This window comes from Pogona vitticeps, chromosome 2, assembly GCF_051106095.1.
Source record: "Pogona vitticeps strain Pit_001003342236 chromosome 2, PviZW2.1, whole genome shotgun sequence".
NCBI lineage: Eukaryota > Metazoa > Chordata > Lepidosauria > Squamata > Agamidae > Pogona > Pogona vitticeps.
The window spans coordinates 76527510-76544282 of NC_135784.1; the positions used below are offsets into that span (position 1 = coordinate 76527510).

The 16773-nt window shown below is 41.8% G+C and overlaps 1 protein-coding gene and 3 non-coding genes across 5 annotated transcripts in view; all 4 read right to left on the reverse strand.

The window, feature by feature from the left end:
• GNL3 (G protein nucleolar 3) overlaps window positions 1–16734 on the reverse strand; it is a 19347-nt gene extending 2613 nt beyond the window's left edge. The window contains exons 1-12 of one of the 2 annotated variants that reach the window (XM_020796688.3): window positions 16624–16734; window positions 13888–13946; window positions 11835–11972; window positions 10346–10450; window positions 9367–9450; window positions 8143–8278; window positions 6732–6835; window positions 5427–5568; window positions 4632–4719; window positions 3504–3678; window positions 2841–2983; window positions 101–237 (exon numbers count right to left, since the gene is read on the reverse strand). In XM_020796688.3, coding sequence (XP_020652347.3) covers window positions 101–237; window positions 2841–2983; window positions 3504–3678; window positions 4632–4719; window positions 5427–5568; window positions 6732–6835; window positions 8143–8278; window positions 9367–9450; window positions 10346–10450; window positions 11835–11972; window positions 13888–13946; window positions 16624–16636 — 1324 coding nt within the window. In that variant the 5' untranslated portion in view covers window positions 16637–16734. Of the gene's footprint in view, window positions 1–100; window positions 238–2840; window positions 2984–3503; window positions 3679–4631; window positions 4720–5426; window positions 5569–6731; window positions 6836–8142; window positions 8279–9366; window positions 9451–10345; window positions 10451–11834; window positions 11973–12639; window positions 13589–13887; window positions 13947–16623 lie in introns of those variants that run through there. The other variant, XM_072989766.2, reaches the window with a different exon arrangement.
• LOC140705294 (small nucleolar RNA SNORD19) lies at window positions 3176–3249 on the reverse strand. The gene has a single exon (XR_012084722.2). It is a non-coding gene; the product is annotated as a small nucleolar RNA SNORD19 (small nucleolar RNA).
• Window positions 5102–5177, reverse strand: LOC140705293 (small nucleolar RNA SNORD19). The gene has a single exon (XR_012084721.2). It is a non-coding gene; the product is annotated as a small nucleolar RNA SNORD19 (small nucleolar RNA).
• LOC140705292 (small nucleolar RNA SNORD19) lies at window positions 7778–7851 on the reverse strand. Its single transcript, XR_012084720.1, has one exon. It is a non-coding gene; the product is annotated as a small nucleolar RNA SNORD19 (small nucleolar RNA).
• Window positions 16735–16773: the final 39 nt, after the last annotated feature.

Sequence of the window (16773 nt, forward strand, 5' to 3'; positions counted from 1 at the left end):
CTTATGATCACAGCATGTTTAGAAGCAATGGTAAAATCAAAACAAATATTCCCACAGTATTTTAAATACTAGCACTTAAGGATTGATACATCACTCTCACCTTTCATTGTACTTTTGTTATCTTCTTCTAATTCCTGAAAATTAAAACCCTCTTTTGCTGCTGCTACAATTTCACTGGAAAGGTGTGATGACAGGTTCCATGTTGCAGGGGGTCGTGAGTAGTAACTAATTCTGGCACTAGGAGAAAAATACACAGCACTGTTTACAAAAGACCTTAATCTTTCTTCTCAGGTACTCAAAACTGTCCCGCTTTGTATTTTTCATATGAGTAAAACCAGGACTTGAAAATGTTTTAGAATGTCTCAACAGTCAGTCAAAAATTTTACCAGTCAGCAAGACTACAGCCTTGCAATTTACAAATCGTTGTCTTGCGAACAAACGGTTCGCGAAGCACAGACCAAATCGTCGTCAAGCGAAAATCCCCCATTGGAATGACTGTTTTGTGAATCACTATAGCAATTGCAGTCATTGTTATGCGGATTCATCGTTTAGCGGGGTCATCATCTTGCGAGGTACCACTGTATGTTTAAACTTTAATTGAAACTAGGCACTTTATACATAATAATACGTACAAACCCAAAATAAATATACCCTCAGACTTGGGTCGCTGTAATACCTGCATGCCTGTGGGGTCATGAAGCTTGTACAGTATTTTGAATGCCTTTCTTTGAATGTCTCCAGCAAAAATAAAACTGAAAGCAAAAGCGCACGGCCTCTTAAGGAGCCAGGTCGTTGGACTGAAATTGGGAGCAGGGACTACTCTACATTCTCCTGCGGAGCTATATATCTATGTGCTGCTCGAACTCCATAGAAGAGGGCTGTTTTTCCTTTTGGAATGGGAAGAGGGAGGGGAGGACTGCATGATCAGAGAGAGAGTGTGTGTGTGTGTGTGTGTAAGGAGGCAAGGAGGGAGGGAGCTGTGGCTTGTCAAGCAGGGTTTTTTTTTTACTCATCACAGATGAGTAGACAAGTGGATTTTTCAAGCCCTGGGTAAAAATTTAAAGGAGAATTAAATTGTCTTCAGAGAGTGTTGGGACAAAGTCCAATGTCAATTCTTGCTTGCACCCAACTCACTGATGGGCTAGATCCAGAGGTGCAGTCTAGGCCACCTCAACACCAAGCCACAGAAATCTCTAATCAAACCCAAGGCAATCCAGCAGGCCCAGTATCAAAAGGATCTCCAGATAGACTGGCAGTATAGGGAAATCCTATACCACAGTCCAGCAACAGTTTGTACAGTGTGGAAAACCGACAAGCATATGCCCACTTGCCACATGCTATGGGCCTTTGTTATGATGTTGTCCACCCCAATAAGAATGTGCTTGCTGATCAAAAAAACCTTGAGGTGATGGGAAAGCAGGTTAACTACCCTCAACTCCAGCCAACTGATGGCATATTTGCACTTGTCTGAGGTCCAAGGTGCCTGTTATGTGTGCAACAGGGCAGTGACTCCCCACTTGGTCTGACAGAACAAAGACTCTGTGAGGGTCCCTTTGCGTCATTTGGAAAAAGAGGTCCACCAGAAGAGGGAGCATAAAACACTGTAAGTTAGATGGTGGGCATGTTCTCTAGCAGCCATGAGGCCACAAGAGAAGGAAGAACCACTGTAGGAGATAAGAATGAAAGCCCACACAGGATAGTGTGAATTTCGTTGTATGGGTATACTGTGTATATACTTACAATGACAATAAATTATTATTATTATTACTATTACTATTACTATTACTATTATTATTATTATTATAGTCTATGAATTCAAGAAATCACAAGATACAGTCAGGAGACAAGAAACGTGAGGTCCACGGTCCTGTCATTTCAGATTGACCTAGATTATCATTTGAGCTTTTTTTTCCACCCTGAGAAAAGGTTAGATTTTTCATGGAGTTTATGAGCACTCCTAAATGGAGAGTATGCCTGGAAGATGTCAGACAACTTTAAGACCTGTTGTTAAAGAAGCCATGTGCAGCCAGGGTAAAGAGACTGTTGCCATCACAGCATTTATACTTCTTGTGACTGTCCCAGAACTTGGCAGGCAGGCTACAGCTAACACACAAGCAAACAGCCACATGTTCAGGGAAAATCCGGAGCTTAATACACTTGATTTGCAGATGCAATGCTTAATCCAGGGTGGAGAACTGAAGGTCATGAGACAAAATTCAATCCACTGGGACACTGGTGTGGCTTTCTCCAATTCCCCAGATGACTGCACTTTCTTCTCTGTCACACTATCCTTTGGTAGGCTTTCAAGCCTTTGTACAGGTTGTTTCTGCATCCTAAAAAGGCAGGCATGCCTCTCCTAAAATGGGGTTATTGGAAGCAAGAGCTTTAAGATAAAATAAGTTGTTATTTTTGGTCCCATTCCTTTGACTTTCTGCTCACCACTACAATTGCACCCACACACATACCCTAAATCTTGTGAAACTGGATCTGGCCCTCACATCAACAATGGATAAATACCCAGGGAGCAGACAATACAAAAGGCTTTTCTCTGCCTGAGGTTCTCAGAAGTGCTGCTAGACACAGGGACAAACTCTGGATCAGGACAAGGCAGTTTCATATGCTTAATTCAGTGTGACCATGAAATCTGCTCAATCGTTTTACAGAAATAAAACTGCACCCTTCCCCTCTGCCTCTTTTACACTTTAGGTACCAAATATCATTGATTTGACTTCTCTATTCCTTCAGGCATAAATCATATCGATCTGAGGAAAAAATATGACTCTGGCAAAAGAGTTTAGTTCATTTCTGGCAAGTAATAAATAAAATGAAAGAGTATTTACCCTGTCCAGTCATAGAGAAATAATTTAGCTGCACCCTCTGTGTCAGGAAGGCCTCCTTTTTTCAGCATTCCTCTTTTCTGAGCAAGTAGTGTTAAAAACTCTAAGGAAGTTCTGTAGTCTGGGATGTTATAGTGCAGCATTATCTGAAATGAAAAAGCAGGCCCCCTCAAAAATGTGTATCTGATTCCCCAACATCCTCTTATATGATTCAGTTGTTTCTTGGGCCTGACCCCAGAAGGCCAGCATACCCTGGCTCGTTTATATATACGGGCCATTCACATCAAGGTGCGATGGAAAGCCAAAACCTGATCAGAACTCCTATGGAAACACCATTAAGCAGCAGCAAGATCAGAGTTGGATCTGATGTCTTCACTGTAACAGTAAGACATAGCAAATATCCTCATTTCTTACTCTGCTCATTCAGTAGGAAATATGGGTCCATCCAGGTAAATATCAGGACAGAAGGCATTTCATCAGAGCAGCCTGAAGAGTCAGATTTTATTCCTGGGACATGACAGGCTAATATGGATGAATCTAGCTGGGTGAACTATACCACACACTTAAGCATGGCATAGTAGTATATTGCTCAGACCTCATGCTATCCACCAGGTCAGAAAACAAATGTAGCACACCACAGGCTAAAGAATGGTGATGAAACTTTACCTGCTGTTTGCTGCAATGCTTCAGAATAGCATCGACTGATTCAGTTGCATTTTCAGCTTCAAAATCTGTAGGACTTCTCAGTGCCAGAGCAAGAGCTGAGCTGGAAGGCGCTGCAACAACACAGGGACTATCTAACATCTTGATGTGTTTGTCAATGTGAACTGTTTGAATACACCTTTACAAGAAAACAATGAAAAGGAAGTTTGAACAAACCAGGAAGGACTTGACCAGCAACTATAGCATAAAGGAATCAAGTGTCAGGGCTGTAAGTGGAGATCACTAGGATATTAAATGCAGTACTTCACAGAGAGTATAAATCTAAAACCATGTCAGGTAGTTAAGCTGGAACAACCAAGATCTATTCTCCATCATGTCACTGATTTTCTTTTGATCAAAAACCTTTGATCTGTTCCTGAACTAAGAGTCCAAACAGTAAACAGCTATTTCACATGTTCCTTGATACAATTCAATTTGAGGGAATCACAGAATACAATTGCAATAAGAACAAATTTTATAACGCCTCTCTGTACTGGAATCACACATTTTACCAGTAAAAGGCACTGCACTCATGTTCCCATACCCTCATGTACAGTAGCTCTAGACATTCCTCTCGTCTTTGTATTTAGAACTACAGTACTGTACACAAGGGTGGGGAAACATAGGTGGAATAGCAAGAAGTAAAATCTATTACAGTGGTGCCTTGCATTACGAGCGCTCCATTTGATGACAAAATCACATCATGATGAAGATTTTGCGATCGCAAAACGATGTTCCCTATGGGGGAATATCGCTTTGCGATGATAGGTCCCGTTTTGCTAACCGATTATCGCAAAGCGATGATTTTCGGCCAACTGATCAGCGGTTTCAAAATTGACCCCGGGTGAAAAACATGGCTGCCCGCTGTTTTCTGGCATGGATTCCTCACTGCACGGGCAGCGAAAATGGCTGCGCTATGGAGAATCTTCACTGGACTGTGAGTTTTACGCCCCTAGGAATGCATTAATTGGGTTTTAATGCGTTTCTATGGGCTTTTTAAAATCACATGACGTTTTAGTTCGACAGCGATTTTTTCGGAACGAATTAACATCGTCATGCGAGGCACCGCTGTACTTTAAAAAGCAGACTAACCTGGTAAGGCCTCTTACTGGTCCCACATTGCAGGCACGCACCTCCTTCAGACTATTGATTATACTGCTTTTCCCCACATTAGGAAAACCTGAGGTGCACAAATGAAAGATGGTCAAGATGAATTACCTGAACCTAATATCTTGCACTATGTCTGAGGTATACAAAATAGCAGTACTATTCTGTGCAGGAGAATGTTTAAGATCCCATTTTGTCCCAAGTTTCCATTCACACCTCAAAGTAGAAATGGAGTTCTCAAGCTCCCCTAGATTCCTGGAAGATCACATACTCTGTGGAAGATTATGACTCAACTTTTATTTCCTCTTCCTTTTCTTTGCTTGCCTCTTGCCATATTATAGGGACAAAGTATAGGAAACACCTGTACATTCACTGCTGTTTTCAAATTTTTGGCAACATCTTATTCTCCAAATATATTTGGTATACATGGGGGATCTGACCTTTTTAAAGCTGCTGCTAAGAGTGAGATCAGAGTTGGATCTGAAGTCTTCATAGTAACAGTAAGACCAAAACATAGCATCCTCATTTCTCACTCTAGTATTACAAAAGAACATATATTGCTATGACCCTAATGTAGAAGACTGTGCAATGTGTTTTGTTGACTTTGCAGGTACTGAAGTACCTACATTTCTAGCAGTCCCATGAAAAAATCTGCAACTGGTGTGGGGCATTCTGATTTCAAAGATATTATTAATATCACACAACTAATGAAACAGAGATACACTGCTCACAGATGTATCATAATTTTGTAAAGTGTGTACAAGACCAGAATACACTTACCTACTACACCAACCTGTAGAGCTTTATCATTAGTCAAACTATGCTCTCGAAGGAGTTTCAGGAGGCACTCACTCCCAAAGCACAAGCTTGCTCTAGATAATTCAATATAAGCACTACGTCGTTTAGTGTTTTTTTTCTCTTGCTGTAAAAGTAAATAAAGACTTTAAAGGGCTCAGAAGCAATGCCAATTTCAGCTACAGTATATACCTTCACATCAGTAGCACTGTAATTGCAACATACAGCTCAGTCGGATGAAACCTGAGAACCATCTCGCCGAAAAGGCTGTTCATGCCACATGAACCAGTCGCCTGTGAGAAGTCTGCCAGAACGCCATGACTACAAGTACACACTATGACTACAATTAGACACTATTATATGAAGACACTCTGCCTCTGATATTGGGTATGATAGACAGCTGCCCAAGTTGGCAGAAGTCACTATATCTGTGGATTCCAATGTTTAAACTCCAGTATGTACAATATTCCTTTTCTCTCTCCTAAATTTTCCATGACACAGCTCTACTACTTTCTAATAATTTGAAAAGACTCTCCCCATCTACTTTCTCTATATCAGGGGTCCCCAAACTTTTCACACGGAGGGCCACATAATATATTTTTGAGGGCTGAAGGAAAGCATGCATATGTGTGTGAACCCCCCTCCCATATGCATGTACTCTCCCTCACACACACTCACTCCCGCCTGCACTCCCGCATGGGCCAGATAAAAAGGCCAGGCAGGGAGACCCCTGCTCTATATCATGCCTAATTTTATACATAATTTTACAAAGGGTGAGGTTAATCTCCTTATTGACTTTTTTAAAAAGGTTAATACTCTCAAATAGGCATTGTGATTTGAGTCAACAGGGACAATTGTTCATGACTCTTGATCATTTTGATGGCCTTTCCTGGCTCTGCACTCTGAGACATTAGTACAATATATTCCAATAATATGAACAATTTGAGTCAAAGAACGATCTTCTAAGAAATGGGTGCAAAAGCAGGATGAATTCAGAACACAAATATATCACTTAAATAGGAAGAAAAACTCAACGGAACAATTCTACTGCATATGTAGTTATATTTACTATTTAATTCATGGCTAACAATGAGGAAGGAGCCCCTTTATGTGAATCTAACTGTATGTATACAGGGCTGCTCCATTAAAGTCAGAACCTCAACATGTTCCGATTCATTCTCAACTAGGAATGTCAAAGAGTAACAAAACCATCCCCTCCCTCAGTTTTCATCACATTTAATACACGAAACACCTCATTCGGCACTGTAGAAAACAACAGGATGCTTTTACCACAGTTTTGTCTTTCAGTTGCATTGAAGATTTAAAAGCTACAGTCGGAAATTCATTATTTAAATAATTCAACCACTTCTCCAGGTTCTCTTTTGGTATCAGATCTGCAGAAAACAAAGAAAAAGGAATACTGTACATAAACCACACAGGAATCAAATCTTAATGATGACGAGACATGGTCTCTAAAAGAACTATAAAATGGCTATCCACATTAAGTCCGCTGCAGAAAATTCATTATAGTACAAGCATTCATAGACTAGGGCAGTAGTGGTGAAACTTTTTGGGCTTACGTGCCCAAACTGGTGGGGGCGGACAGGGGGCGGTGTGCTGCTGCGGCAGAACCGTAAGTGGCGGCAGCAGAACCAGAAGTGGTGGCGAAAGGGAGAATCCTGGGCACAGAGGTGCCTCAAGACCCCACTCTGGATCTGCCGCCAGCACCAGCTGCTCAGGATCCTGACCCACCGCCTGTCCGGGCAATAGCACCATGGTTGCACCCACCTGCTCAGGTTTGGCTGCGAGGGGGGGAGGGGGGAGTAGCGATCTGGCGACTTATGGCTCATGTGCCAGCAGAAAGGGCTCCGTGTGCCAGTCGCCATTGCTGGACTAGGGGGTGGCAGTAAGATTCTAGCTGGAAAGTATGAGTCTGGAAAGCTCCATATGCTATTCAATTATGAAGTCTGCTGCACATCGTTGTGCAGCTAGAGCCTTTGAAAAAATCAGTACCAGCAGCCTGTGAAGAGTTTATCCACTGCTTCATTTCATTAGATGGCTTTTGTTAAAGGCTTTATCTTTATCTCTCTCTCTCTCTCTATCAATCTATCAATCTATCTATCAGAAAACAAAAGAAAACACAAGTGTCGGAAAATTCAGTTTCTTCACCATAAATTTCTCAAGTTACAAAAAAAAGGCTTGAACTTTAGCAGAAGGTTGGTACACAAAAAATTGAAGGATTTCAATAGAATAAACTATAAGCATCACATTTACAACTAAGCTGCTGTCAGAAACGAAGGACAGGACCAATAAGTAACTGACAATGTTATTTTAGCAAGAACAGTGAGCTCAGAGTTGGATCTGATAATCTTCAGAGATACATCAGTATGATTTTGTGTCTTCACAGCTCACCTCCTACTGGAAAATTATGTGAGTGACTGGAAATGTCACTTGCTCTACTAATATCTTAATTCAATCACATTTACATGAAGCCAGGTTTACCAGCACACTATGGAACTTATTTCTATGCAGGAATTTCCAAATAAGTCTTAAAATCTTGTGCACACTATTCTAGAACTTCTGCCCAGGTGAACACAGAAAGTACTCCTGTTAACATGGTACTATGAAACTTTGAATCACTTCGGCTTCACTGACCCGTGGCTGAAAAGCATTTGCAGAGTAAAAACATTATGCCACTTACCAATTTTATTTAAAATCAGCAGTAATTTTTTCCCACCCTCTGAATGATTAACAAGCTGCTCGACTTGTGGACATCTACAACCAAGAGGGTCTCTTGCATCTAAGACTTCCAGTACTACATCAGAAGCCTCAATCACCTGAAGGAAGATGGGGAAAAACAAATATTCCAGACTATAGACTTAAAATGCAGAAACATGATCTTCTAAAATCAACACGCCCTTGCTGCCATTTTCATGACAAGCTCACATAATGTGTATTATTGGGATGATGTCGGATTGCCTTGTTCTCTACCCCAAGCTTTACAGGACAAAGGGAAGCAAGTCGAATGTGCAGCTGGAGTGGCACCTGGCTATGATGCCCTCAATGGACTCTACATGTCCTCCCCATCACTCAGCAATGCCACACACACAGGTGTAGCAGGATGGAAGGAAGATCAGGATGGAAGGAAGGAAGATCAGAAAGTCATGGGAGAGGGTTGCTGGGGTGCTTCCCTATCAGCAGTGACATGCCACTGATGCTCCTGCCAACTACAGACAGCCGAAGAAATTGGGCCAGAATTGGGAGGGCCTCTGGCAAGCAGGGTGAGTTATCCAATCCTAGATAGTGCCCAGTCCTCATCTGGCCCATCTGAGGACCTATCTGAACACCACTCCACAATTAGGCTGGGGCCTGGAAGCACTTTTCTACTCCACAAGTAAAAACACACAGTGGGAAGAAATACTTTACTCAACAAAAAGAAGATCTAGAAGCGCGAGAGAAATAAGAAGGGAGATCACAAATTGACCAAAGAGAGACTCCGACACCAAAGAGGGATTTAGATGGGACCTATGATAGTGAGCAAGATCTTCACCTGGACAGCAGTGGTTTCTGAGACAGAAAGCTTTTTGACTAGGATCGACTGGATGAGGGCTGCAGTCTATGTACAGACCCTAACAAAAGCCTGTTGGAAATTGCAAACTAGAGGCACTGTGGAATACCATCGGGGTAGAGATAAAGGCTCCTTCCCTACGGTGCCACACCCACTAAACTAAATCACACTGGTTCGCTAAAATAAAAATACATCGGTTGGGTGGGAAGGGGACGAAATCCCCAACAGAAGAAAGACCACCAACATCCAATGAACATAAATACCAAACTTTTATTTGTAAAAGGTATCAAATGAACACAAAGGGAAAATGAAATCACTGTAACTAACCTCAGGTCACAGAAACTGATGAAATCTTACCTTTCTAAGCTCCTGACAAAAGGATTTCTTTGAATTTTTCTGTACATTCTGCTTTGACTTTGGTTCCTGTTTATTTGCTGATTTCTAAGAGAAAGGACACAGGGATACCAGAAATTAGGAGCTGCATACATTTTCACATACTTATCTCCCATCACACACATTTCTGAGTGCACTTCTACCAAATTCAAACTATTTAGAGACATTTAGCATTTTCTCACTGATCTCTATGTGCAACTCTTTTCCTTGCACAGACATCATAAGCAATGAAAAATAATGTAAACAATATAAACATTTCTAAGTGAAGCATATTATCTGCTTTTAATCAGGGAAAGGGCCCCAACCACAATACGGAAAGCAAGTGACTCCCTGACTCTCTTCTCCCCTTACATATACCTTTTCCACCTTGAAGCAAGAGGAGTGGGAGGCTGTGGATGTAACTTCCCTGCTAGCCCACTTCAGGCAGATATGGTCTGACTCTGGGTCACAGTGAGAAATTAGATGCTGAACTGGGAATTTATTTATTTATTTATTTGATTTATACCCCACCTATCTGGACTACCAGTCCACTCTAGGCGGCTTCCAATACAAAATTAAAGAACTGCAGGCAAACAGCTGGCATGGACATCCAGGCTCATTGCCCAAAAAAGTAACCAAGATTTTAGAAATTCTTTATTTGTATCATGGCATTGCACATTTAAAATTATGGATGCATACAAAATATTGGTAAAACTAAAAGCAACTTAAACTGGTAAGTCCAATTCAATTTGACTTTTTTTTTACCAGAAGCAGGTACTTCAATAGCCTTATCTTGGCCATTTGCTAGATCTTATTTTTTACACATGATGGGCATAAATTGCATGCATGTAAGCACTACATTGGCTGAATTTCTCCAGTCACATGTATCCAAGTAGCCCCAATATAAGAAATATTATTCTTATCCAACCTAGTGTCCATCATGCACTTTCTTCAAAATTCATACCTTTTCATGAGGTTTTGCTTCATTAGCATCCTTATTCTTTTTGTTTCTTTTCTTTTCGAGCTCCTTTTGTCGATCAAGTTTTTGCTTTTGTTTCAGTTCTTCAAGCTGTTCAAGCACAAACAAAAGATACACTAAGTTACATGCAAATTTCCCCGCTCTTCAGAAAGCCATGCCTTGCAATTGACTATTCACAAATATTCATGTATTATTGACACACTTTTCTGGAACCCCTAAAATGAAATATCTAGACCAAAATCCTACTGATTATTTACATGTGGATATGAGAAAATGTGGAAATCCACAGCAGTTTATTCTGGCTTGCTGACATGGTGCCATTCACATGACCAAGCCCCCAACTGGTAGCTCATAAGAAAAGAGCAGTGACTGCTGTTTTTTTTCCATATGAGCATGAAAGAACCAGTAAGATTCTGGACTTCGCTAAAATTAATACAAGCAGAAGAGAACATTTCATCATGCCAGATAGTCATGAACTACTGGAAAGCTCAGTGGTTTAGTTACCTGGATGCAGGGCCAGAGGCTGGGAGTTCAATTCCCCACTGTGCCTCCTTGACAGGGGCTGGACTTGATGACCCACAGGGTCCCTTCCAGGTATCTTCTAAGATTATTATAAAATAAAAGACCAGTTTTACGCTTTCTTATTTCTATTTGCCAGCACATCACTTCAAATGGAAGCAAATGCTACAAATGCTTTGTGACTAGTTCATCAATGCTGTTACAGAAAATGCGCCAGTCAGCTCAAATTAATTAGCCAAATTGGAACACTAATGTCAAACTTGACAGAATAATTTAAAAAGATATGAAATTTAAGTCACTTAACGATTTTAATTGGTTCCGGGAAAAACATCGCCATGGGAAAACATCGCTAAGTAAAACGTGTTTTCTCATAGAGATGCATTGAAAACCGGATAATCCGTTCCAATGGGAACGGATTGCCGTCCTTAAGCGAAAATTGCCATAGGAAACATCGCTAAGCGAAACGCGGTTCCCCCATTGGAATGCATTGAAACCTTTTCAATGCATTTCAATGGGGGAGGAAAAAAATCACCAAAAATTCAAAAAGAATCAGAACAAAGCCAAATTTGGTTAACAAAGGGTTTATTAAGTGCACTAACGATTTCAAGCACTCTGAACCCTTTTAAAACAATTTAACACCTTTAAAAAATAGCGAAAACGGAGCTGTCAAAAACATCGCTAAGTGAAACAGGGGGACCTAAACTGTCATCGCTAAGCGAAGCAATGTCCCGAACATCGCTATGCGAAATTCCCCCACTGGAAACATCGCTAAATGGAGCGCAAGCTCACTCCTAAAACCTCATCGCTAAGCGAATACATAGTTAAACGAGGCAATTGCTAAGCGAGGCACCACTGTACTTTTAAATGGATTTCGCTCATCACTGCTGACAGTAAATAATGGTCCATTATGCATTTCTAGGACAACATGTAACGGGGCCACCTTTTATTCATTTACCCTTTGTTTCCTCTGTTCTGCTTCCCGAAGAACCTCCTCCTTAAAAGGCGCAGAGTTGGGAATTCCTAGATCTCTTTTAGGCTTTTTGTGTCCACGTTTCTTGGCTTCCTTTCTGAGCTTTCTGTGGTGTTCCCGTACCTATAATCAAAAAACAGATACTTCCATAAATATATTCCAGATCATTCATTATAGTTTTTTCATCATCTCTTCATAATTAAATAAACCCTGAAAATTTATCTATATCCTATAAATTTAGCATAGAGCTCTATCTGTTAAATTTCCAGGGGGTAAACATGTTTATCTGCAGCAGTAAGACAAAACCAATAAAGTTTAATGACATACTGAAGACTAAAAAGATTTATTTGACATCAGCTTTTGTGCATTACGGCTCACAGGAACTGAAGAAGTGCGCTAAAGTCAGTGAAAGACTTATGCTGTTCAAAACCTTTTAATCTTTAAGGTGCCATGAAACTCAATTGTATTCACTACATTTCTGTTGCCATTTCCAGTACGTTGTTAATCTCCTCACACTTGTATTTAACAATACAAAAGAAAGAGGAGAGGACTCCACATTCAAATGAGCTGCTATGAAGAACAACTAGGAATGAACACAGAAGGTACTAGATTCAAGTTCTTTCAGCTTAATAGACAATGGCCAGAATTCTATTGCAGTTGTTGTTGTTTAGTTGTTAAGTCGTGTCCGACTCTTCGTGACCCCATGGACCAGAGCACGCCAGGCCCTCCTGTCTTCCACTGCCTCCCGGAGTTTGGTCAAATTCATGTTGGTAGTTTCGATAACACTGACCAACCATCTCGTCCTCTGTCGTCCCCTTCTCCTCTTGCCTTCACTCTTTCCCAACATCAAGGTATTTTCCACGGAGTCTTCTCTTCTCATGAGATGGTCAAAGTATTGGAGCCTCAGCTTCAGGATCTGTCCTTCCACTGAGCACTCAGGGTTGATTCCTTTCAAAATGGATAGGTTTGTTTTCTTTGCAGTCCAGGGGACTCTCAAGAGCCTCCTCCAGCAGAATTCAAAAGAATCAATTCTTTGGCGGTCAGCCTTCTTTATAGTCCAGCTCTCACTTCCATACATCACTACTGGAAAAACCATAGCTTTGACTATAGAGACCTTTGTCGGCAAGGTGATGTGTCTGCTTTTTAAGATGCTGTCTAGGTTTATCATCGCTTTCCTCCCCAGCAGGCGTCTTTTAATTTCGTGGCTGCTGTCACCATCTGCAGTGATCATGGAGCCCAAGAAAGTAGAATCTGTCACTACCTCAATTTCTTCCCCTTCTATTTGCCAGGAGATGATGGGACCAGTGGCCATGATCTTAGGTTTTTTTAATGTTGCACTTCAGACCATTTTTTGTGCTCTCCTTTTTCACCCTCATTAGGATGTTCTTTAATTCCTCTTCACTTTCTGCCATCAGAGTGGTATCATCTGCATATCTGAGGTTGTTCATATTTCTTATGGCAATCTTAATTCCAGCTTGGGATTCATCCAGTCCAGCCTTTCGATTGATGTATCCTGCATATGTTAAATAAGCAGGGAGACAATATACAGTCTTGTCTTACTCCTTTCCCAATTTTGAAACAATCACTTGTTCCGTATCCAGTTCTAATTATTGCTTCCTGTCCCACATATAGATATAGGGAAAAGGAAGCAATGATGAAGCTGAAGCACTAAAGCAAAGACTTATTTTCCAAAGACTGTGCTATCGTGCTAGTGGAGGAATGGTAATGTGATAAAGCTTTCTGTGTCTCACACACACCCTGCAGCCTTCAGTATCTTCTTGAAGACCAGTTCTTGTAGGGTTTTTAGCAAGCCCCCCAAGCACATTTTGGGATGCATGATCCTGTATGTAAACAAGGGGCATTGTTCCCTCCTGATTCTGCTGATGAAAGCAACTCTGTGAATGTAGGCAATTTTACAGCAGCAGTAGCAACTAATAATGTTGAACAAATATCAGTACTGATTTGGGAAAAGTTATTTTGACCCTAATCAAATACCTAATTTGAGATGCAATAGATGAACACAGCAGCAAAAACCTACCTTTTTCTGTATCTTATAACGTTTGTGGCAGGACATGCGCTTACTAGCTTTCTTCAGCTCTGAAAAACAGTAACACCTATATGTAAATCTTCCCAAATCCATGGTTATAACAGGTTATGCCACAATCTACTTCTCCATTCAAATAGTTTAAAGCTTGGCCTATACAGAAAAAATACTGAATACTTACATTAAAGAGATACTGTAGAATGAATTATTGTTACAAGCTGCAATAAAGGATCACATTTTGTGCTTGTCTTCATTAAAAAAAAATATTTCCAGATAGAAAGACAGCATAGCAGGTATGAGGATGAAATAGATTGTTTGTCCACAGTGCACTATTTTTTTTCTTTTTTGCAAAGAGCTTGTCTATATCTTCAGCATTCTACCCACTCCTGTAGTCCCAGCCTCAGACTGCACTACAATGGTGGGAGCTTCTAGCTAAGTCCCACACCAGACCTCATCCTCCCATATCCTTCTCATCCCAAAAAATTACCATGCGGTTCCTATTAATGTGATTATATGCTACTACTGTAGGTTTAACCCCAGTTTAATCTTAGTATTTTATTTCAATGGCACTCATTTTCTAACACAATTTCTATCTACATGCAAAGTATACATCTTTTAAGTGAAATATATATACATACTAATAATGCATATGTTTGAGACTAAACCTGTATCTATAATCTATATATGCAAGTTTCCAGACACAAGTTTTTTCATCATAATGCGAGTTTTACCGACTGACCAACCACAAATACACTCTAATGTAAACTCCATTAATTCAATGGTTGTGAATTCAGTGGTGGGCAAAGTGCAGCCTGCCAAATGCTACTGGACCACAATGACCAGCATTCTTCACCCTGACTGTGCTCACTGCAGATGATGGGAAGTGCAGTACAACATCACCTGGATGGTCATATCTGGCCTTTCTCCAACACTAGGCCTTATCTCTACATACCTATTGATGGAATCAGAACTACAGAAGTTAAGTCCCACTGAGTTCACTGATGGTGATTCACAAGCAAACATATATTATAGATAAACTGGATATGTTTGGCAATACAAGATCTTAAAATTCTGGCCTAGGAAACCCCCCCAGTCAAAATTTAGCTTTTCAAAAGTCGGAGCTCGAACTATCCAAACTTAACTGGCAGAAACTTTGTAAAAGTCTCTTTTTAGGGAATAATTTCAAATAGAGAAGACTGCATTTACCTTCTGCAGGAACCAGAAATATTGTGCTTTTGGAAAATGACACTACCTCTCTGCGTGGAACTTTCCAGAAACTCAACCAAAATACCTGTAGTCTAAAATGGCCATCTAGCACTATTCAAATAAGACCATTTACCAGTGGTTAAGGTAAGCAAGCAGTTGGTGCCCAATTTTATTTTTATTTAAAATATTTATATGCCCCCTTTCTCCTAGAGCACTGGTTCCCAGCTTTGCGGAATCCAGGTGTTCATGGACTGCAATTCCATGAAGGAAGGTTTCACCACCAGCTGTGCTGGCTGAGGTTTCTGGGAACTGCAGTCCAAGAACACCTGGGTTACCCCAGGTTGGGAACTACTGTCCTAGAGCAGTGGTCCCCAACCTTGGGCCTCCAGATGTTCTTGGACTACAACTCCCAGAAGCCTTCATCCCCACAACTTCAGCTGGCCAGGATTTCTGGGAGTTGAAGTCCAAGAACATCTGGAGGCCCAAGGTTGGGAACTACTGTCCTAGGATCCAAGGCTGAGTACAGTAGTAAAAGAAACAAAGTTTAAAAAAAGAAATAACAAAATATTACAATATTTAGAAAACTAAACAGATACTATATTAAAACTCATAATAAGAGTAAGATTAAAAATACAAATAAAATACAGAACAAAAAGATCCCTTCAAAAATCCCCTTGGGCCTTCCTCATCTGCCAGATGTTTCAATACTCCATGCTTTGATCCCTTCTAAGAGGGCAAAATTTAGCAACAAACGAGGTACTAACTGATAAGGAATCCGTGTTAAACTTGAGCGGAAAATCTGGGAAACTCCTGCAGTTAAAAATCCTAACACGTGGCCTGGAAGGCGAAAAGAAAAAAGGTGACTTTTAAGGACTGCAAAGAGTGACTGGCCAGGGAAACTAAACGGGGTGCTGTTCTTTCTCCGACCAACCACCTTCGTGTAACAAATGCAACAGACCAGAGGTGGGCCCTGAAACGCAGGCCCACACGAGCCTGGAGGGCTTACGATCTGTATCAACGGGGGGGGGGGGAACACCCCAGTCGGGGCCGCAGATGCTGCTCACACGACTCTCCCATCCCCGAACAGCAGCAGCATGTCTCCTCCTAACACACTCTCGGATAAAAGGCTCTCCCCCCGCAAAAAAAGCGACGCCACTTATAGTATTTCCTGAGGGCAGCCATGCTCAATGGGGATCACATGGACCCTAGCACGTTTGGAAAGGGGGGGGGGGGGACGGACAGATTCCTCTGTCCGTGTTGTATGCCCGTTTGCCCCACAGCCAAGGGCTTTCCTTGTTCGACCGGGGGGGGGGGGGAAGACGAAACCTGAGAAGAGCTCCTAAAAGGGCCCTGGCCAAAAACAGGTTGAGAAGGGCCGCCTCAGCGGGTAGAAAGTCTCTCGAAGCCCACCCAACAGCTCTGCGGAGAACATCGAGGGCAGCCCCCGTTCCCTCCCCAAGACCCGACCCCACCCCCACCCCCACCCTCCCTCACGGCTTCCCTATTATCCCCGAAGGCGCTTACTGGGTCGCTTCATGGCTGCTGCTGCCGCCGCCGCCGCCGCCGCCGCCGCCGCCTCTCTTCCTCCACGCGAAAGGACGAGGCTGCCCTCGCGCTGCCGTAAAGCGCCCCGCGCTTCCTTCCGCTCCCCGCCCTTGGGCTCGGGCCGTCGCG